Genomic DNA, 22,334 nt, shown 5'->3' with positions numbered 1-22,334 from the left:
CTCTACATCTCAGCTGTCTTACCTTCTCTCCGATCTCGGTGTCGTCTCCTCCAGGAAGGATCTCCAGGTCTGGGAGGAGAGCACAAGCCTCCAGCACTCTCTGATAGCTGCTTTCCTTTATCTGCTGCCCGAACACGATGTTCTCCCTCAGCGTGGCGTTCTGGATCCAGGCCTGCTGAGGCACGTACGCCACCGAACCCTGACCAGCACATCAACCAGGATATTAACCAGCACATTAACGCCTTAACCAACTTCTCTCTGCTTCATTCCTGCTCAGTTAATGCTGCAGAACATGATGCTTGTCTTTCTGTAAATTTGCTTCTCACAGATATTTTTCATCAGAATCATTATCATTATAGTTAGATCTGATCCAAAATGTCAAAACATGATTAAAAATATACATAGCCATATCATTTGTAAGCTTTGTAAAGTGTGTGTGTGTGTGTGTGTGTACCTTCACTGTGACCTCTCCGCTCTTTTTCTCCATCTCTCCCAGTACGGCAGAAAGAAGGGAGGATTTTCCGCTGCCGACGTGACCCACCACTGCCACCAGTGAGCCGTTTGGCACTTTCATACTCACTCTATAATAAATCATAATACATATAATCTTTATATGATAAATAAATATAATCTATTTACTGTACTACTAATAATAATCATGATAAAATTTCCATTTACATAGCACTTATATAGTTATACAGTTGCTTTGTAAATGGTTTTATTAAATAAATGTATTGTTTTTTATTAAATAAATAAAGCTGAGCAAATATTTACATGATTATAATTTTTTATTGTTTTACGTTTTTATTTATTTATTTATTTATTTATTTATTTATTTATTTATTTATTTATTTATTCATTTTTGTAGATAGTACTTTACTAATCCCAGTTTATTTTGAACAGAAGAGCTATCTTTTTAAAAAAAAATTTTTAACTAGCGTGGCCTCTGTACCTATCTCTGTTATTTAAAGAGGCGTGGCCTCTGTACCTATCTCTGTTATTTAAAGAGGTGTGGCCTCTGTACCTATCACTGTTATTTAAAGAGGCGTGGCCTCTGTACCTATCTCTGTTATTTAAAGAGGCGTGGCCTCTGTACCTATCACTGTTATTTAAAGAGGTGTGGCCTCTGTACCTATCACTGTTATTTAAAGAGGCGTGGCCTCTGTACCTATCTCTGTTATTTAAAGAGGCGTGGCCTCTGTACCTATCACTGTTATTTAAAGAGGCGTGGCCTCTGTACCTATCTCTGTTATTTAAAGAGGCGTGGCCTCTGTACCTATCTCTGTTATTTAAAGAGGCGTGGCCTCTGTACCTATCACTGTTATTTAAAGAGGCGTGGCCTCTGTACCTATCTCTGTTATTTAAAGAGGCGTGGCCTCTGTACCTATCTCTGTTATTTAAAGAGGCGTGGCCTCTGTACCTATCTCTGTTATTTAAAGAGGCGTGGCCTCTGTACCTATCTCTGTTATTTAAAGAGGCGTGGCCTCTGTACCTATCTCTGTTATTTAAAGAGGCGTGGCCTCTGTACCTATCACTGTTATTTAAAGAGGCGTGGCCTCTGTACCTATCTCTGTTATTTAAAGAGGCTTGGCCTCTGTACCTATCTCTGTTATTTAAAGAGGCGTGGCCTCTGTACCTATCACTGTTATTTAAAGAGGCGTGGCCTCTGTACCTATCACTGTTATTTAAAGAGGCGTGGCCTCTGTACCTATCTCTGTTATTTAAAGAGGCGTGGCCTCTGTACCTATCACTGTTATTTAAAGAGGTGTGGCCTCTGTACCTATCACTGTTATTTAAAGAGGCGTGGCCTCTGTACCTATCTCTGTTATTTAAAGAGGCGTGGCCTCTGTACCTATCACTGTTATTTAAAGAGGCGTGGCCTCTGTACCTATCTCTGTTATTTAAAGAGGCGTGGCCTCTGTACCTATCACTGTTATTTAAAGAGGCGTGGCCTCTGTACCTATCTCTGTTATTTAAAGAGGCGTGGCCTCTGTACCTATCTCTGTTATTTAAAGAGGCGTGGCCTCTGTACCTATCTCTGTTATTTAAAGAGGCGTGGCCTCTGTACCTATCTCTGTTATTTAAAGAGGCGTGGCCTCTGTACCTATCTCTGTTATTTAAAGAGGCTTGGCCTCTGTACCTATCACTGTTATTTAAAGAGGCGTGGCCTCTGTACCTATCTCTGTTATTTAAAGAGGCTTGGCCTCTGTACCTATCACTGTTATTTAAAGAGGCGTGGCCTCTGTACCTATCTCTGTTATTTAAAGAGGCGTGGCCTCTGTACCTATCTCTGTTATTTAAAGAGGCGTGGCCTCTGTACCTATCTCTGTTATTTAAAGAGGCGTGGCCTCTGTACCTATCTCTGTTATTTAAAGAGGCGTGGCCTCTGTACCTATCTCTGTTATTTAAAGAGGCGTGGCCTCTGTACCTATCTCTGTTATTTAAAGAGGCTTGGCCTCTGTACCTATCACTGTTATTTAAAGAGGCGTGGCCTCTGTACCTATCTCTGTTATTTAAAGAGGCGTGGCCTCTGTACCTATCTCTGTTATTTAAAGAGGCGTGGCCTCTGTACCTATCTCTGTTATTTAAAGAGGCTTGGCCTCTGTACCTATCACTGTTATTTAAAGAGGCGTGGCCTCTGTACCTATCTCTGTTATTTAAAGAGGCGTGGCCTCTGTACCTATCTCTGTTATTTAAAGAGGTGTGGCCTCTGTACCTATCTCTGTTATTTAAAGAGGCGTGGCCTCTGTACCTATCTCTGTTATTTAAAGAGGTGTGGCCTCTGTACCTATCACTGTTATTTAAAGAGGCGTGGCCTCTGTACCTATCTCTGTTATTTAAAGAGGCTTGGCCTCTGTACCTATCTCTGTTATTTAAAGAGGCGTGGCCTCTGTACCTATCACTGTTATTTAAAGAGGCGTGGCCTCTGTACCTATCACTGTTATTTAAAGAGGCGTGGCCTCTGTACCTATCACTGTTATTTAAAGAGGTGTGGCCTCTGTACCTATCTCTGTTATTTAAAGAGGCTTGGCCTCTGTACCTATCACTGTTATTTAAAGAGGCGTGGCCTTTGTACCTATCTCTGTTATTTAAAGAGGCTTGGCCTCTGTACCTATCACTGTTATTTAAAGAGGCGTGGCCTTTGTACCTATCACTGTTATTTAAAGAGGCTTGGCCTCTGTACCTATCACTGTTATTTAAAGAGGCTTGGCCTCTGTACCTATCACTGTTATTTAAAGAGGCGTGGCCTTTGTACCTATCTCTGTTATTTAAAGAGGCGTGGCCTCTATACCTGTCATCGTTATTTAAAGAGGCGTGGCCTCTGTATATTTCAGTCCCTGTAAAGAAGGCATGGCCTCTGTACCTGTCATTCCACTTAAGAAAGGTGTGGCCTGTCTTGTCAGTCCTACTGAAGGGGTGTGGCCTCTTTTAGTAGCTGTGTTTAAGTCTTAGTAGATGAGGTGCGGCTTCTGTGATTGTACGTGTCATTCCTCTTTAAAGAGGTGGGGCTTATCTATCTATCTATCTATCTATCTATCTATCTATCTATCTATCTATCTATCTATCTATCTATCTATCTATCTATCTATCTATCTATCTATCTAGTTTTTAACTAGACTATTGTACTGCATTTAAAATGAGTTTAATGTGATGACACTAAATTGTTGTGCTTTAAGAGAACTAAAACACTTTGGTAACACAAATTCTGTTGATTATTTCCCTATACTCATAACTGCAATCTCTCACCCTGACGTTTATTATTATCATAATTATTATTCAGCATTATCTTTTGGACCTCGAGCTGTTCACCTCTTTAAACACAGCGCTCCGTCTCTGCTCCAGCTGAAAGAGCCGTCCTCTATCACGATGCTCTCACCGTCTGAGGGAAGAGAATAATAACATGAGATTAATTAATTAAACAACAACATAGCTGCCTTCTCTCTATATATTAATGACTTACTTTTATCTTAAAGCATCTATGTGCATTAAAATATCCACTTTATCTTTAAATATATTTACCCAAGTGGTGTATCTCTATAAAAGTAAATAAAAAATAGTAAATGCTATAAATCATAATTAAAACACACACACACACACACACACCACGTCACGTCTTGATTGATGGATCAGGAGAAATTTTTGGAAAGATGTGTCTTTCTGTATTTTTTAAATTCCCTTCTGGTGTGTGTGTGTGTGTGTGTGTTCATAGATAATGCAATTCAGTAGTTTATTGAGGATGAATCTCATGATCAGATGTTGACTCCACACTCACCCGGAGTGTACGGAGTTCTGGACACAGCGTCCACTCTCAGCTCGTCCTGACACAGGAACTTCCCGAGACGTTTGAGAGAGACAACAGCCTGAAAACAGTCCTTTTCCTCATTAGTCTCCTTCATTCATGTATAAATAAATAATTATCTAAGAACTCTTCACTTCAGAGTGAGGTGGAGTGTGTCACCGTGTCTCAGACTCATATTAGTGGATGACTCGCCTGCATGGTGGTGCTCATGGCGAAGGGAAGCTGACTCAGTGGCGTCTTGAGGATATTGATGAGAGCCAGGGAGACAAAGACCTTCTGAGCGTCCAGAACGTTCTTCTCATCGATGAGAACGTAAAACCCAAACATGGCGAAGGCAATCTAAACATACAAGCCTCAACTTTAATAAGAGTGGAACAATACAGGAGGTGATTATTAATGGAGTCATGGTCTCTGTGTGAAGGAAGGTGTGGCCTTGGTGCATGTCAGTGTAAAGAAAGAAGGCGTGGCCTCTTGTCATTACAATTACTATATATACTTTTCATTCTTATTTAAAGAGGCATGGTCTCCGTCTTGTCGGTCCCAGTAAAGGGGCGTGGCCTCTTTTGCTAGCAGTGGTTTTAGGCTCGGTGGAAAAGGCGTGGCTTTGGTGTCTGTACTTCTCATTCTTTTCAAGAGGTATCTCTTCTGTTCCTTTCAGTCCCAGTAAAGGAGGTGTGGCCTCTGTATCTATCATGGTTATTTAAAGAGGTGTGGCCTCTGTACCTTTCAGTCCCATTAAAGGAGGCGTGTCCTCTGTACCTGTCATTACAATTTAGAAAGGTGTGGCATGTCTTGTCAGTCCCACTAAAGGAGTGTGGCCTCTTTCAGTAGCTATGTTTCAGTCTCAGTAGAAGAGGTGTGGCTTCTTTGATTGTACACGTCATTCCTCTTTGGCCTCTGTAGTCCCAGTAAAGTAGGCGTGGCTTCTGTATCTATCATTGTTATTTAAAGAGGTGTGGCCTCTGTACCTTTCAGACCCAGTAAAGAAAAGCAAAAAGCCAGAAAATTGCAGCACAGGAATGACATTTTCTGTGACATACCAGGAAAGTGGAGGAGTTGAAGGAGGCGATGGAGATGGAATAAAGGATTTGTGATTTCTTCATTGCCTTCAGTTCCTTCTCCCTGAAACTCAGCACTCGCTCCTCGAACGCTTTCTCCCAGGCATAAAACTTCAGGATCTTTATTCCACTCAGAATCTCGTTCATCAGCTTTATTCGTCCATCCATGTGCTTCATCTGGAACTCCTGAGTCCAGATCCACACACGATGAATCATAAGGAGGCTTGTGATCATGCTTATAGTCATTTACGAACATTTTATTCAGTGCAATGTAATGTAAAGTATGGTGGCCGAGAAATCTAAAACAACATAAAACTGAAAACAAAATAACAAATCAGAAAACACAACAATTCAGACAAAGCGGAAAAGGTAGGTATAGTTTGTGAATGGAATTCTTCTCTCTGATTGGACGAGACATGGGTCACTCAGGATCTACAGGAGGTCCAGCAGTAGCTGCAGCAGTAGAAAGTGGATTGGTGTGTGTATGAACACAGCTCTGCTCTTATAGCGCTCCTTACATCCTTTAATCTGGAATAGTTTGGTCTCGGAAACATTCCTGTGTTCTTCAGGTGTGTTTTTAGAGATTGCAAACTAATCTTTACTCCATGATACGCTATCTGAATATCCAACATCACGCCATATGAACCTCCTTCCTCATAGTAGCACTAAATGAATTATATTCTCTTATCAATATAAGTATATGTTTGTCATTTTCTTTAAAACATTTTAAATCTTTAAAAAAGATTTAAAGTTGCACTATCGAAAAATCTGGTTTAAAGTGAAGCCAGAACTCCGCACATGTACAAGAAATAAAGTTCGATACACAATTTCCTACTGCTTGTTTATCCTGAGTGACAGATATCTCGTCCAATCAGAGGTAAGAATTCCATTTGGAAACTATACCTACCTTTTCCGGTTTGTCTGGATCGTCCTTCTGTTTTTGGATTTATTTTGTTTTGTACTTCTTGGCCACAAAAACTAGCAAATAAATAAAGGATGGTGTTGTTCCCAGTTTTACTGAATGTTATCAGGATGTTCCTGATAAATAATGAAAACGAACATCTTACCTGCAGTTTGCTGCGCATTTTGGCGATGAGGCCATTCAGAGGGAAGATAAAGATCACTGTAGTGATTCCCGCTAAAGCCGAAGGCCCCAAACGCTTCAGGGTGAAAATCATAAAATGAAACATAAACATCCGAATCCATTGCCAAGAATGATTTTATTATATATTTTAATGGTTATATTTATAATTAACACAATAAACTACTGAGATTTCAGGAATAAGTGAACTCTGCATTACTTTCTAATTAAATTATGATATGAATTAAATTAAGTTTTTGTTCTGGTACCTGCCAAAGAAAGAAAAGACACAGAGCGACTTCAATGGGCGCTAACCAAACCGCGTTGAAGTACACAACAAAGTCCATGAGTTTCTGAGTGTCAGTGGAGACCAAGTTCACTATCTCTCCGACTGTACATGCCCTGCGGGCAGTGTTGCTGATCACCAGAGACTGAGAGAGAGAGAGAGAGAGAGAGAGAGAGAGAAAAAAGATTTTATGTACCTCTTAATATTTTAATATGTTAATATTATGAGTGCGTATATAATGTGTATATACACTGTCCATCCAAAAAAAAGTGTCACCACTTGGATTTAACTAAGCGAATAGGTAGGAGCCTCCCATTGGATAATTACTGCATGGATGATTGTGTTTCAGCTGACAACCGGCAAGTTATTTAACCCTAACTGATGCAAGGAGTAGCTTCTCATTTCTTAAACAACCGTGTCAGAAGACACATCCTGTGAATGTGGTAAAGATGTTAATCTGTTTCAGAAGGGTCAAATTATTGGCATTCATCAAGCAAAGAAAATATCTAAGGAGATGGCTACTAAGATTGGGTTAAGAACTGTTTAAGGCATTATTAAAAACTGGAAGGATAGTGGGGAACCATCATCTCCGAGGAAGAAAATCTTGAATGATCGTGATCGGCGATCACCTAAAGGTTTCAATTTGCTAGGAGAATAAAGATTGGACTCTGGAGTAATGGTCTGATGAGTCTCTTGATTTACCCTGTTCCAGAGTGATGGGTGCATCAGGGTAAGGAGAAAGGCAGATGAATGATCCACCCATCATGCCTAGTGCCTACCGTACAAGCCTGTGGGGGCAGTGCTATGATCTGGGGTTGCTGCAGTCGGTCAGGTCTAGGTTCAGCAACGTTATGTGCCCAAAGAATGAGGTCAGCTGACTACCTGAATATACCGAATGACCAGGTTATTCCATCAATGGATTTTTTTCCTCCCTGATGGCACGGGCATATTCCAAGACGACAATGCCAGGATCCATCGGGCTCAAATTGTGAACGAGTGGTTCAGAGAGCATGAGACATCATTTTCACACATGGATTGGCCACCACAGAGTCCAGACCTTAACGCCACTGAGAATCTTTGGGATGTGCTGGAGAAGATTTTGCGGTGCAGCGGTCCAACTCTCCCCATCATCAATACAAGATCTTGGCGAAAAATTAATGCGACTCTGGACGGGAATAAATGTTGTGACATTGCAGAAGCTTATCGAAACGATGCCACGGCGAATGTGTGCCGTAATTAAAGCTAAAAGAGGTCCAATGAAATATTAGAGTGGGTGACTTTTCTTTTTTGGACGTGTATAATGTGTGTGTATAATGTGTGTACATAATGTCAGACTTCAGAATGTAAACGATGGGCGTGACAAATAAGAGACTCTACCTTCCTATAGACGAGACCCATGATGGCGGTTTTGACCCTCATGCCCACGGTGAAGCAGCTGTACATGTACTGATGATTAAAGAGCGACTGCAGGCACGAGAGCAGGAACATGGAGAAGGCGAATAAATAACCCTTCCACAAGGGGGCGTCCTTATCTCTCACCACGTCCAGCAGCAGACTGAGGGAGGAAAATAAAATACAATCACGCTGCACATGGATCCACCTGATGATTGATATTAACCTCTTAAAACTGGTTTCTTTTATTGTGTCATTTGATTTAGTACAATACAAATCTTATATGAGCTATGAAGATTCTCTCGGACCTGAGCAGCTGAGGGATGGAGAACATGAAGGCGTCATGGAAGATCAGGCAGAGCGTTCCTGACAGGAAGTACGGGCCGAAGGTTTTGGCTAGCGTGCGCAGCAGGAGGAAGCCGGCGCTCTGTTCCTGGCGCAGTTTCTGCAGGAGCTGCATCTGCTCCGTGATCCTGCAGCTCAGGGTTCGAGATACGTTCACACACCGCTCCTGCCTGAGCATGGAGGGAAAACAGGCATGTAAACAGGCATGTAAACTTTTGATGGTGTTCTAAGAGTTCCTTAAATTTCCTGTAACACTGCTGTGATATTTCACCATGTCTATTGCTCATCCCGCTTGGGTTTCCTCAGTAAAATTCCACTTCCTAGTTTAGATAGATAGATAGATAGATAGATAGATAGATAGATAGATAGATAGATAGATAGATAGATAGATAGATAGATAGATAGATAGATAGATAGATAGATAGATAGATAGATAGATAGATAGATACTTTATTCATCCCAGTAGGAAATTTGAAGCAATTACTACATTACTACAAAGACATTAAATATTCAAAGGTTTAGGATGTATATAGGAGTCTAATGCTAGTCAGTCATATAGCAAACATAGAGAAAGCTAATGCTCACTGATATATAAATATATATAGCAAGCTAACAGTAGCTAGCATACAGAAAGCTAATGCTAACGATTACCAGCTAACATTAAATATTACATAGCTAATTCTCATTCATTTAGCCATTTTAGTAAGCACTTTAAATTAGTCAGGCACCACACGGAAAAGGAGCAGAAATGGCTATGTAGCATGTAGATGTATGTGTGTGTGTGTGTGCGCACATCAATGTGAGCTAGACAGCTAGCTAGTAATTCAGCTATAACGTGTGTGACTTCTGGAAGCTGTATTTTTTTCAGTGTCTTCAGGACAGGACCCTTTGTGGATTGACAATTTACGTTTTTCAGACTTAAAGATAGTGAAGAAAATGGGATGTGGTAGATTAGCGGTTAAGGTGTTTGGCTACTGATCTGAAGGTTGTGGGTTTAAATCCCAGGTCCACCTGGTGCACTGCTTAACCCTCAATTGCTCAGTTGTATAAAACAATGAGATATCTGGAGACAGGCGTCTGCCAAATACAAGAAATGTAAATGTATATACAGGTATATGGTGATGGAATGAAACACCTGTCTATAGATGCTATAACGTAAGCGATGGCATGAGCTAAGTGAGCGAGAAGATCTTACTGTAGTTCAGCACACTGTGTGCTCCACTCTCTCTCCAGGTCGCTGATGATCTTTTCCGATGTGTCTTCTTCTCGTAAAGACCAGAGATCTTCAGAGGTTAAAGGTGAGCGATAGCCTTTCACCACCAGCCTGAGAAACCGTTCACACACATGACATCCAACATTTTTGTTATTAGAATTAAACAGTTAATCCATAGCCCTTATATATACAGAAAATATTCATTACAGCAATGTACTACAGGCATTCTGGGCTGAGTTTTATTTTTTCTAAATGTACAGAAAATGAAATCATCTCAGTCTGAAATCTTGCACTAATGTTGTTTGTTGAATGTTTAAGAGTTTAAAAGTTTTAAAGTTACTTCAGGTGGAAGGATTTTTCCATCTGTTCCGCTACATTTTTGTTATAGTCTCAAAAATATATTACAAAACCCTAGAAGAATAATCTTTCATTATTTTGCTGTTTTAATCTAGCATTTTTATTTTTTTTAATGGGTCTATGAGCTTTGGAAATGATCTGATTTTATGTAAAAAATATTATCATTTATGTTTCTTATGTTATAATAAAAACAACACTAATATTACTACTAATAATGCTACTAATAATACTAATAATACTACTACTAATAAAAAGGTCATAAAAACATTTAAATAATTATTTAAAAAATAAATTCTTTGTTTCTTTTATTTTTCTTACCCATTTCACTTTTATAATATTTATGTTAAACAATTTTGTAAACAAAAAAATAAATGAATTTTTTTAAATTAAAAATAATTTCATTATTATTATCATTATTAATAACATTATTAGTATTATTACAGGGAATAAAGTGCATTTCTGATTATTTCTAAAAATGATGAGGGCATTCGTGTCTCCTGATGTGTATAAAATGTATAAAACACTATATAAAACTCACCCACTGAACCACCAGAACAGCGCTTTAGAGAGAAAAGACGCATCTTCAACAGGACATGGGTTCTCCTGGAGAAGTAACAAGTCAGTAACTTAAAATGGATAACAGTTGTGTTAAACAGTATTTAAAAGAAATCTGAGCATCTGAAGACACTCTGTTATATTTACTTGGACAGACAGACAGACAGACAGACAGACAGATATGAGGACTGTTTGTGAATTCTGCTGTACCATCACATGGCCTGGTTTCAAAGCGAGCGGTCGTTGATCAGAGAAACAGCTGAGGATGAGCTGAGCGAGCTCAAGAGAGAAGCAGGAGAAAAACACCACCAGTCGCATCGCACCTTGGGAGAAATCCTGCCAAAACACACCAATTTGTTCAAAATTTGACTTCCATTAGAAAAAGTGTTTCTATCTATAATTTATTACATACTCAAGAGAGCTGGAGGTGGGATTTATAGACAAAAGGCTCACACAGAGGCGTGTCCCAATAATCTCTGTACTAGATAACTAGTCTCCTAGATCACCATGTACATCCACATTGTGTGTGTGTGTGTGTGTGCGCATGTATAAGCATGTTTATGTATGATTTTAAATGTTCCCTGAGTGACAAAATAATAATGAGAGGCTTAAATCCTGGCATTTGTGTTTGGGAAAAAGGCAGTAAATTCTTGAACATCAAAGCTAGCAATTAGTTCAAATTGCCGGAAAGGATTGTCACTGGACCTGCGCTAACACGCCACTCTTCACATTCCACTGTTCAGTTGCAGTAAAAGGCCTCTGACATGGCCTCTGCCACAATATCTGTCAGTCACTGTAAGGGGGGGCGTGGCCTCTGCCACGATATCTGTCAGTCACTGTAAGGGGGGGCGTGGCCTCTGCCACAATATCTGTCAGTCACTGTAAGGGGGGCATGGCCTCTGCCACAATATCTGTCAGTCACTGTAAGGGGGGGCATGGCTTCTGCCACAATATCTGTCAGTCACTGTAAGTGGGGCGTGGCCTCTGCCACAATATCTGTCAGTCACTGTAAGGGGGGGCATGGCCTCTGCCACAATATCTGTCAGTCACTGTAAGGGGGGGCATGGCCTCTGCCACAATATCTGTCAGTCACTGTAAGTGGGGCGTGGCCTCTTCCACAATATCTGTCAGTCACTGTAAGGGGGGGCATGGCCTCTGCCACAATATCTGTCAGTCACTGTAAGTGGGGCGTGGCCTCTGCCACAATATCTGTCAGTCACTGTAAGGGGGGGCATGGCCTCTGCCACAATTTCTGTCAGTCACTGTAAGGGGGGGCATGGCCTCTGCCACAATTTCTGTTAGTCACTGTAAGTGGGACGTGGCCTCTGTCTATATTTCTGTCAGTCACTGTAAGTGGGGCGTGGCCTCTGTCTCAATATCTGTCAGTCACTGTAAGTGGGGCGTGGCCTCTGTCTCAATATCTGTCAGTCACTATAAGGGGGTGTGGCCTCTGTCTATATTTCTGTCAGTCACTTTGAAGGAGGTGTGGCCTCTGTCTACATTTCTGTCAGTCACTGTGAAGGAGGTGTGGCCTAGACCTGTATTATGAATTATTCAGTAATACTTATATAATAATACTATAAGAGATATGTGTGTATTAGGGTTTAGTAAATTGATAAAACCAGACCTGAATAGAGCACATGGATGTAAACAATGGTGACAATTGTACTGTGTGTGTATGTTTGTGTGTGTGTGTGTGTGTGTGCGCTGACAGAGAGAGCACTGAGGCTGTATAAACACAGCTTTGATTGTTCTACTAAACACACACACACACACACACAGAATTGAGCTCTAATCTGATCAGTGGCTTCACACTGAATCTAAACTAAATGATGAACTTTAAGTGTGATTATCTTTATAGAATACACATTTATAAACCATAATAAAAATATGTTTAGTGTAGAAGGATTAACAGGTTTTATATTTATTGTCATTTCACAGACAGACAAGCAGACAGACAGGCAGACAGACAGGCAGGCAGACAGACAGGCAGACAGACAGGCAGGCAGACAGACAGGTCTACCTCTCCCACGGTGGTGTGGATGTTTGCTCTGAGCGGAACGATGGAACAGATCACCGTCATAGTCCAGTAGAGAAAAAGAAAAAGTGAGGAGCGGCATCCCATTATTCTTTCCAGATGGATGATACACACTGCCAAGACCTGATCACACACACACACACACACACACACACAAAGTCTCAAACTACCAACATAACAGAAAGTTGAGAAACCAAACTTTTCATTCATGTGTAATATTTGTGATGTGTTCTGATCCGATGTTGTTGGTTGCTGCTTTGCTGTCATTATTCCTGTAAGAAGTCAGCAGTCCTGATGTCCTGATTGCTAGCACAGCTACAATGGCGGTAATTAAACAATTAATCAAGCCTCAGGGATAACCGTCAGGCTTCCATGATAGCTCCTGAAACCGAATGAGCTTCTTTTATCACTCATGCATTTTTGAAGCTGAAGCTCAATAGCTAAACTATGGCTTTAGGAGATCATTCATCCCTGTGGCAATCAAACTGTTCTTAAATTCCTCTCTTTAAGTGTTGGGACATTTTCATGTGCAATAATCAATAATGGGTGCTATAGTAATTATTGGCCTTTCATGCACATTACAATCACCAATTACAGTTCTACACTATTATTTGTACAGTATCTGTATTTATTTATTCTATATTATGCTTTATTTTTACTTTTTCTTTCTTTTCAGTCTTCTTCTTGTATATAGTATATATTCTTTTCTCTGTCTCTTCCATTTTAATTAGAGCAACTGTAACATGGCAAAGCAATCCCGCCTTTATTAATGGGATTAATAAAGTTCTTCGAATCTTGAATCGATGATATGAAATGATGAGTGAGACACACCTACTGATGATGCGTTAGCATGCGAGTTTGAGAGTACAGATAAAGAGGTAAGGAAGCCGGACAGACTGAAGCTGCATCAGCGTCACTCTTTCTGGAGATGAGGTTGGGGATACATCCAATGACACCAATCAGCAGGTAATCGAATGCCAAAGATCATGTCTGATCAGGAATCTTCTAATCAGAGATGTTTTGTAATTCTGAGTCGAACCTCTGGCTCTGTACACTGGGAGATGAATCTCAGATACAAAAGAGCCATTTCGGTGATTGAACAACCAAAAAATTATGGATTTTATTAGAGTTTTTTTATTATGGTGCAGTGGTGGTTCAAGTGGTAAAGGCTCTGTGTTGTTGACTGGAGGATTAGGGTTCAAGCCCCAGCACCACCAAGTTCCACTTGGGCATTTAAACAAGGCCTTTTACCCTCCCTGCTCCAGAGGTGCTGTATCATAGCTGCCCCTCAGCTGGGATATGCAAAGAAATTAATTCCACTGTGCTGTAATGTATACGTGGAGATAATAATAAAGGCTTCTTGTAGTTCTTATTTTTAGGTCAATCCCACAATCCTCTGCTTATATTCAATTCAGTTTTATATGTATAGTTTATAGTTTTTAGAAATGGATACCATAGACACTGTCCTGTGAGTCCTGGGGTGAGCACAGGACAGTCTTTATGATTACTGGAGGAGTTCTTAGGTCCATGTGAGATTATCCACTTATAACAAATGTATGTGAAGAAATATAACGTTATTAATTCAATTCAATTTATTTGTCTAGCGCTTTTAACAGTGGACAAGCAGCTTTACAGAACATACATAGACGCATAAAATAGAAATGATAAAGTTTAAGGTTAAGTTAATATTTATTCCTAATATTTATCCCTAATGAGCAAGCCTGAGGTGACGGTGGTGAGGAAAACTCCCTGAGGAAGAAACCTTAAGAGGAACCAGGCTCAGAAGGGAACCTCATCCTCATTTGGGTGACACTGGACTAGTAAATAATGTCCTTTCTGTAACAGTTAATATTCATGTGGAATTGTGTGACCAAGGTCTTCTGAGCATCTAACAGGTCAACATAATTTCTGAGTTATAATAGTGTTATATTATAACACTAATTCCTTCCTGCTGAAAGCTGACCGATGCATCGGATAGTCTCCGAGTCGTTACAGTAAGTACCACCGTTATCTTTTGTAAAAATGTATACACATATTCACTAAGACAGAGACAGTACACCGTGATATCTGTTTAAAAAATAGTTTGTAATGGAAGTTAGTTGTAAAGTTGAGACTTTATGAGGAAAAGATAAAGAGAAGGAGAGATTTTTGTACCATGGTAAGGCTGCGAATGACGGGTCTCAGGAGGAAAACCATGTGGTGTTTGATCGCTGCTTTCCTCTCAAACAGCAGATAAAGCAGCTCCAAAATACCGAATAACACCAAGCACACACCCAGAACCTAAACACACACACACACGATGTAGATCTTGTCTACTACAATGATGTTAATGACCACATGTTTTTTGCTCACTGTTTTGGCGCAGCAGAGTCTGGAGAAGGAGATGCGGCCATGATGGAAGCGTCGGAGGTAGAGGACGTAAAATGGACAGCAAAGCCACAGATAGAAACAGGGGAACCAGACAAGAACCGTGTGCTGAAAACACTTCGTCAGGTCCGGGTTTAATGTGTACCACGTCACGTTCCAGTCCTGAACACAGACACAAAATAACACACACATTCAATTCTGTATAAAGATATTATAGAACATATCATTACGTGTCCTTCTGGGTTAAGCAAAATACTTTTTTAATCTTTAATACCAGTTCTACTGCTATTAGTTTAAGTTTTAGTTTTAGTTACTAGTTTTAGTTTTTTTTCCCCCTCATGTTCCCAGTACAGTGTGTGTGTGTGTCAGTGTAAGCAAAATCAATTTTCTTATATGGACAATAAAACCCATTCTGTAATCGACACATGACATAAATCTATTATATTCATGATATCTATTTTAATTAAAGTAAAATATCAACTATTAATCATAATGATTAAACTATTGAACTTAATATTACACTTTGTAATAAAGTAAACTAAAAAATAATCATAATAATATTAATAATTAATAAAAAAATAATTATAATAATTACTATATGTACCATATACATTCTAAGTAAACTTTAACACAAAATTCATTAGATGTTATTTATAATAATTTATATTTTAGATAAATATTTATAATAAAAAACAAAAAGAAAAAGCCCCCTAAAATATAGTCTAATAATAATAATAATAACAATAATAATTGCATACCTATAATATGACCATAATATAAACATAATATAATTAATGTAATTAATATAAATTTATTAATCTGTAATTTTATAATGTAAGCATGGAATAACTTTATATACTGTATGTATTAAATTAATTCCACATTCTATATCTAATAATATTGTTTATGTAACATGGTGGTCGATTTCTCTATTCTGATTGGTCAGAATATATAAATAATAATATAAACTCATAATAGCCATTTTAACCAAAACTTTTAACCATATTTTTAAAAAAATAAATTTGACAAAATAATCAATATAAATGCTGTATTTTATATAATAATAATAATAATAATAATAATAATAATAATAATAGTAATCATGTTTGTTATTATTATTTGTCTGTTTAAAAATATGTACTAATGTATTAATAATAATAATTATTATTATTTTATTTTATTTTATTTTATTTTATTTTTTTTTATTTTATTTTATTTATTTTACTGTATTAGGTTTTAGAAATATCTAATAATGTATTAAACCATCTTTGTGTCTATAGTACATATTAAAGGACATATTACACCTGTAGTATTCATATAAGCTCAAATACACACAATACACTCAAAATATCCATCATAATAATCTCCTAAACCCCCAATATCTGTCATATTAACCGAAACTGAACTCTAATACTAATATTAAATACTAACTAACACAGTATCATACAGTGCCAAGTCCCGAGCATTATAAAAGAATATGATGTATTATATCACTCATGAAGATGTCTAAAGAGCTGTGTAATCTTGTCGTTTTGGTATATTTTTACTTCATTAGTCTGGGTTCACTAATCTTCAGACATTCCGTGGGAAACAATGTCAAAGCTTTTCACTCTCCAGACCTGCTCATGCATGTCCCATCTGCCGTATCACTATTAAAAAATATAGATATTCAGAAATGCCGTTTAAAACTTTTTAAATATTTGCTTTAGGCCTTAAAATCATTCCCGAGAACGTGTGTGTAGGTGTAGAGTTTCTGCATTAAATCTGTGCAAATCGACCCCTCCTTTTAACACGCTATCTCTTTCATTTAGGTTTATACCTAGAGGGCAACTTAAATGTTCTGGTAAACTCGAGACATTTAAATGTTTGTGTGTGTGTGTGTGTGTGTGTGTAAAGCTGTATAAGACATGAACACACACTGACACATGCGCCGGCATGCCCCACTCACTGCCATGTGACGTCTGATTCTGTTTACTGTAAAAGAGCTTTTTTATTTTTTAGCAGACTTGCTAACCCTGGATATTTACACAGCGTTCGTTTCAGTCCATTACTTCACATTCTAAAGGTCTAAATGTATTTGTTTTAAGGCGGCAGTTGAGCAGGAAAAAATAAAAAGATGAAAAGCACACAGTGTCCCCCTTTAACTTAATGTAGTCAATCAGCCAGGACTTCTGACTCAGTATGAATCACAGTTATCTAATCCACGGAAAAAGTCTAAAGATAATCATAGGTTCATTTTGGAACCAAATCACTTTCTTCCTTGAAGTAAAAGTAAAAATTAAAGGGAAAATTCTTCAGATAAAACGTCAAAAAATGTCAGTCTCACACACTCATTTTAGTTACTGATGATAAATTAATGCTTTGTTCACCAAAGTTACACAGGAATCATTAGCTAAAGCTAACCAACAGCCACTTTATTCCTAATTTCTGCAAATTAGCTGATCGCTACTAGCCAGTTTGTTGTCATATTGATTTGAACTTTAACAAGAGATGACCTTGAGAAAGAGATCTGATACTGTCACTGCTTTCTGCTGCTACTAAAGCTTTGTATTCATCATGACAGTTTTGTGTGTATTGTAACAACTGGCTAGTAGCAATCAGTTAATTTGCATCATGCTAGCTATCTTTTTTAGAAATTAGGCATAAAGTGGTTGTTGGTTAAAAAACTGTGATCATGATGTTCGAATTTAACGAGCCACAAGAATATGAAAGGAAAAGTATTTTTCAGCCAATAGAACTGTGACTGGAAATTCCCTTTCAGACAAAGAATTTGGGAGTGTTCTCATTAGAAATCATTATTAAGGAGTAACACAATGATTGTGAAACAACTCAATAGAAAAGACAACACTTTGCACTGTTGCTGCATATCCACTAACTAATAAACAATCCGATATTACAGATAATGTAGCTAACTTTATGCTAATACAGTGGAACCTCAGCGTAGGAAGTTAATCGGTTCTGGAGGCGAGTTCTTAAGGTGAAAGTTTGTACTATGAAACAAAGTTTCCCATAAATAATAATGTAAATGAAGATAATCCGTTCCAGCCGCCCAAAAATATGACCAATATTCCCAATCTGAAGTGTATGTAAACTGTACGGCTGCTTACAAAGAACTGACCCAAGCCAAGCATTCCATGTCAAGGCTCCTCACAGGAAGTCATGCCATCAAGCTTGGGCTAAAAATAGAACAGACCACCCACGCCACCTATCTGTCGATCTAGCCGGCATTCAGTTCAGTTCGGTTCCTTCATATGCCAAAAATGCTTCATACGCCTTGCAAAATTTTTTAAGGAGAAAATTTATAAGGGAGGGCATTCGTATGTCCAGGTTCCACTGTATGTGCGCTCTTAGCCACGTTACATGTATGAGTTATCAAAGAAATGACCACTGTCAAGAGGTCAGGTTTGAACATGTTCTGTCTTTCTTGTAAAATGTGTTAGCTTAGTAGATAGATAGATACACACGTTGTAGTTAAGGTGTTGGATTACTGATTGGAAGGTTGCAAGTTCAAACCCCAGGTCCACCAAGCTTCCACTGCTGGGCCCCTTAGCAAGGGCTTAACCTTCAGTTGTATAAAATGTAAGTTGCTCTGGATAAGGGTGTCTGCCAAATAATAATTATTTTTCAAATTTATTCATTTAGATGCTCCTTGGACTCTATTTCCAGGGTCATGCATTCAGATGATTTTATATCCCCCAGGTTCAATAGTACCACAGCTCTATTTTCAAGTGCCTACATTCCCTAGGTTCTGTATACCCAGGGCTCTATTACCCAGCCCACATGTTCACATGACACTATATTCCCATGGATCTATATACCCAGGGCTCTATGTTTCAAGGATCGTATATATTCCAAGGCTCTATTTCCAGGTCCACGTGTACCCAAGTTCCTCTATTCCCATGGTTCTATATATCCGGAGATGTATTTTCAGGTCCATGAGGTGAATATGTGCTCTAGATCTATATTAACAGAGCTCAGATTTCCATTTAAACATTTTGGTCCTATGGTTCTAGCCTCCTGGAATGTCATACAGTATTCCTTTGGTTCTATATTGTCAGGATTCTCTATTTAACTGTGTTACTATAGTCCAAAATGCCTAGAACCATATATTCCCCAGGATCTGTTTTCACAAGATAATGTCTCTAGGGCCTGGTATTTCCAAGGCTATATATTCCCATAGAATACCTATAGTATTTAAACCCTAATATTGTCAAAGTTCTACCCAGGCCCCAACATTCTTTGTTAGTACAGCGCCATATGTTCCCAGGATACTATATTAACAGCGACACAAGTTCAAATGGTCCGAAGTTCATAGGGTCTTGTATTCCCAGGGCAGTATATTAGAAACGAGTCCTATTTCCTAGAACACTATCTTCACATAATCCCTATTTTCTCTGAATCCTATATGCCCAAGGCTTTATCCATCTCCAGCCTTTAAACAAGTATGCTTTGGTATTTTACACTCACCGTCCACTTTATTAAAAAGGGGGGAAAAAAAATCAACACAAAATGCTGTGAAGGGTTTAAAAGGATAACAAATTTCCCCAAATGGTTGCGCCATCAGATGGAGTCTCACCAGGTAAAACCAATCATATGAGAACCAGTTCACAAGAACAAGCCAGATTTACACCCACACATTCACAGTACACTGTTAAGAGCCTCAGGCATGGTGAATTCCCTGATAGTGAAAGCTAAACAAGATGAAATTCTTTATGGAACCTTGAACTGTAGGTAAAAGTTGATAAACCAGCTATGCTAAGTGGTGTTGTGTAATTTAGTATTAGATCACACACTGACCTAGCATACTGTGACTCACAGTTGTCTTTTTTAACATGAGGTGGAGTAAATAAATGAAGGCTCAGGTGAGCAACTGGGAAAAGTTGAACTTGCTAAACATCCGATCTCTACCTCCAGGTCAAAGATAACCATTTATTTAATTACATGCTTGTGTGAATGTTACATTAACAAACCAGTTGAAGCTTGACCTCTGTATTTTTTTTTGGCCGTATTAACATGACAATAATACTCAAACATTCTTGTTAGGACAAATGGTCTGGTTAATCAGACAAATTACAATTTTTCTAGCTTTAGTGAGTCAAATAAGTACAGAGAAATGCGCTGACCAAGACATTTTTGGGTTGATACATTTTCCACTTTGCTTTACGTGCTTCAGGCTTCAGTTGAGTTGCATTGAGAAATATTGCACGCAGGTTCGAAGGCATTTTTGGCCTGACACCATAAGAGACCAGGACAACTGGCACATCATCAGTAATGCTGAGGAGTTTCAGTGCCATTTCTACACGAAATATGGCACAGAAAGAAAGAGGGAAGATGCGACGAAGGCAGAAAAGCCATGCTGTGCATGCACTTATAACTGTTTGCTTGGTAGGTTGGTCTGAGGACAAACACTGTGGGGTTTCACACTAAAACCAGAACCCTTGCACACATTTGGCTGATGCATTATCTTTCCTCTGTAGCCTGAAGTGAAACATGCTGTGGAGCCTGGTAAGAAAGGTGTAAACTGCTGTGCTGCACTGTTGCAGCAGAAACTGAAAGTGGCACTAGATTCAGCTGATCAGCTCCATAGAAGAAGAAGCAGAGTCATAGACTTCACAGTGGTGCAGTTAGATGCAACAAAATAATGAAGTACAGAATTTTGGAGTAGATTTAGGGACTTATACAGAGATAGACTGTAGAGTGATGTACTTTCAGTGGAACTACACTATTTTGCCAAACGTTTTGGGACACCCCTCCAAATCATTGAATTCAGGTGTTGTTTTTCAGGGGTTTTTCTCAGCCCCTTAGTTCCAGTGAAAAGAACTCTTAATGCTTCAGTGTACCATTTTGAGACATTTTGCACAATTAAATGCTCCCAACTTTGTGGGAACAGTTTGGGGATGACCCCTTCCTGTTCCAACATGACTGCACACCAGTATTCAAAGCAAGGTTCATAAAGACATGGATGAGTGAGTTTTGTGTGGAGGAACTTGACTGTCCTGACCTCAACCCCATAGAACACCTTGTGTTCACTGTGAACCAGGCCAAAACGGAGACGTCTGCCTTTACATGCACATGAATGTAATATGGAGTTGTCCCGCCCTTTACAGCTATAACAGCTTCAACTCTTCTGGGAAGGCTTTCCACAAAGTTTAGGAGTGTGTTTATGGGAATTTTTGACCATCCCTCTAGATTTGTGAGGTCAGGCACTGATGTTGGATGAGAAGGTCTGGCTCACAGTCTCCGCTCTAATTCATCTCAAACGTATTAGGGTCAGGACTCTGTGCAGGCCAGTCAAGTTTCTTTGGAGGGGTGTCTCAAGACATTTGGCAATATAGTGTATCTTAATCTCTAAGCAGGACAGTTATGTGCTTTTGGGATCATTGTAAAAGGCTTCCCTTTGTCATCAACCTATTTTTATATTTGATTAATCATCATAATAATTTACAGATCAAAACAAGTTACAGGAAGAAGGAGGAAATGTCATGACTCCACAAATCTCACTATAATTTTTATGAAGGATGTAGAAGAGATGTTGCCGTAGAAACTCGAGAAATAGACTCGCAGGAATCTGTGTCAGGAGGTCAAACAGAAGTTATCAGACGGCACATGCTGTGGCTCTGTGACTGAATAGATCATCCAGGAGATAAGTAGCGGAGAGCTTTTATAAACTACTCACTGTGTCTGATATGAGAACATTTTTTTTCCCAAGTAAACAATTGTTCAAACAAAAGACAAAAGGCTGTTGCACAACTAGAGCTCCAGATCATTTAGCATGCTTGCTGGAGGGAAAATTTGTTTACTCCTGCATGTGGACACCCTATCATCATCATCATCATCATCATCATCATCGTCATCGTCGTCATCAGGTGAATGGCATTCCCCATTCACTGTGTGCACATGAAGCAGTTTGGAGGTTTATTATCAGGTTAATCATGCTGCTTGTTGAATCTTGTATCAGAATGTATGCGCAACGGTGGGAAGTCGGTATCACACAACAAGAAAATGTATTTTCTGTTGTATGTTTATAATCTTGTTTTAAATCTTGTTTGTGTGTGTGCATTTGTCGGATCGGGGAAATGTATTATCTATATTGTATCATGAATTAAATCGGACCTGACCTGACCAGACTTGAGCTGCTGCGCTCCAGTCACTGAAGAAACCTATATGCTTTAGCACGCAACCTGAACTTCTGGAGGTAAAAGTGTTGTCCTGATGTTGCTGATAAGCAACTGAAGCTGAAAATATAAGATATCACTTGCCCTGCCCTGGTTTCTGCCACTCAGATTCCAACAAGAAGAAAAGTAGACTGTTCAGCAAATTCTTTTATGGAAAACTCAAGTGA

The 22,334-nt window shown here is 38.9% G+C and overlaps 1 protein-coding gene across 3 annotated transcripts in view; it reads right to left on the bottom strand.

The window, feature by feature from the left end:
- The window catches only part of LOC131363955 (multidrug resistance-associated protein 1-like), a 37,796-nt gene that overhangs the window by 8,712 nt on the left and 6,750 nt on the right, over nt 1-22,334 (bottom strand). For 2 of the 3 annotated variants that reach the window (XR_009206405.1, XM_058406961.1), the window contains exons 2-17: nt 14,978-15,154; nt 14,780-14,905; nt 12,611-12,748; nt 10,798-10,923; nt 10,571-10,635; nt 9,658-9,786; nt 8,426-8,632; nt 8,103-8,280; nt 6,709-6,870; nt 6,426-6,518; nt 5,341-5,544; nt 4,493-4,639; nt 4,274-4,361; nt 3,811-3,880; nt 455-581; nt 23-199 (exon numbers count right to left, since the gene is read on the bottom strand). Coding sequence is in view for 2 of the 3 variants with exons in the window: in XM_058406961.1 (XP_058262944.1) it covers nt 23-199; nt 455-581; nt 3,811-3,880; nt 4,274-4,361; nt 4,493-4,639; nt 5,341-5,544; nt 6,426-6,518; nt 6,709-6,870; nt 8,103-8,280; nt 8,426-8,632; nt 9,658-9,786; nt 10,571-10,635; nt 10,798-10,923; nt 12,611-12,748; nt 14,780-14,905; nt 14,978-15,154 (2,214 nt within the window). In the remaining variant the exon portion in view is untranslated. Of the gene's footprint in view, nt 1-22; nt 200-454; nt 582-3,810; nt 3,881-4,273; nt 4,362-4,492; nt 4,640-5,340; nt 5,545-6,425; nt 6,519-6,708; nt 6,871-8,102; nt 8,281-8,425; nt 8,633-8,733; nt 8,783-9,657; nt 9,787-10,570; nt 10,636-10,797; nt 10,924-12,610; nt 12,749-14,779; nt 14,906-14,977; nt 15,155-22,334 lie in introns of those variants that run through there. The other variant, XM_058406973.1, reaches the window with a different exon arrangement.

The sequence above is a fragment of the Hemibagrus wyckioides genome, linkage group LG02 (assembly GCF_019097595.1).
Source record: "Hemibagrus wyckioides isolate EC202008001 linkage group LG02, SWU_Hwy_1.0, whole genome shotgun sequence".
Taxonomy (NCBI): Eukaryota; Metazoa; Chordata; class Actinopteri; order Siluriformes; family Bagridae; genus Hemibagrus; species Hemibagrus wyckioides.
The sequence above is the reverse complement of the archived record's forward strand: the minus strand, read 5'-3'. Positions and strand labels throughout refer to the sequence as shown.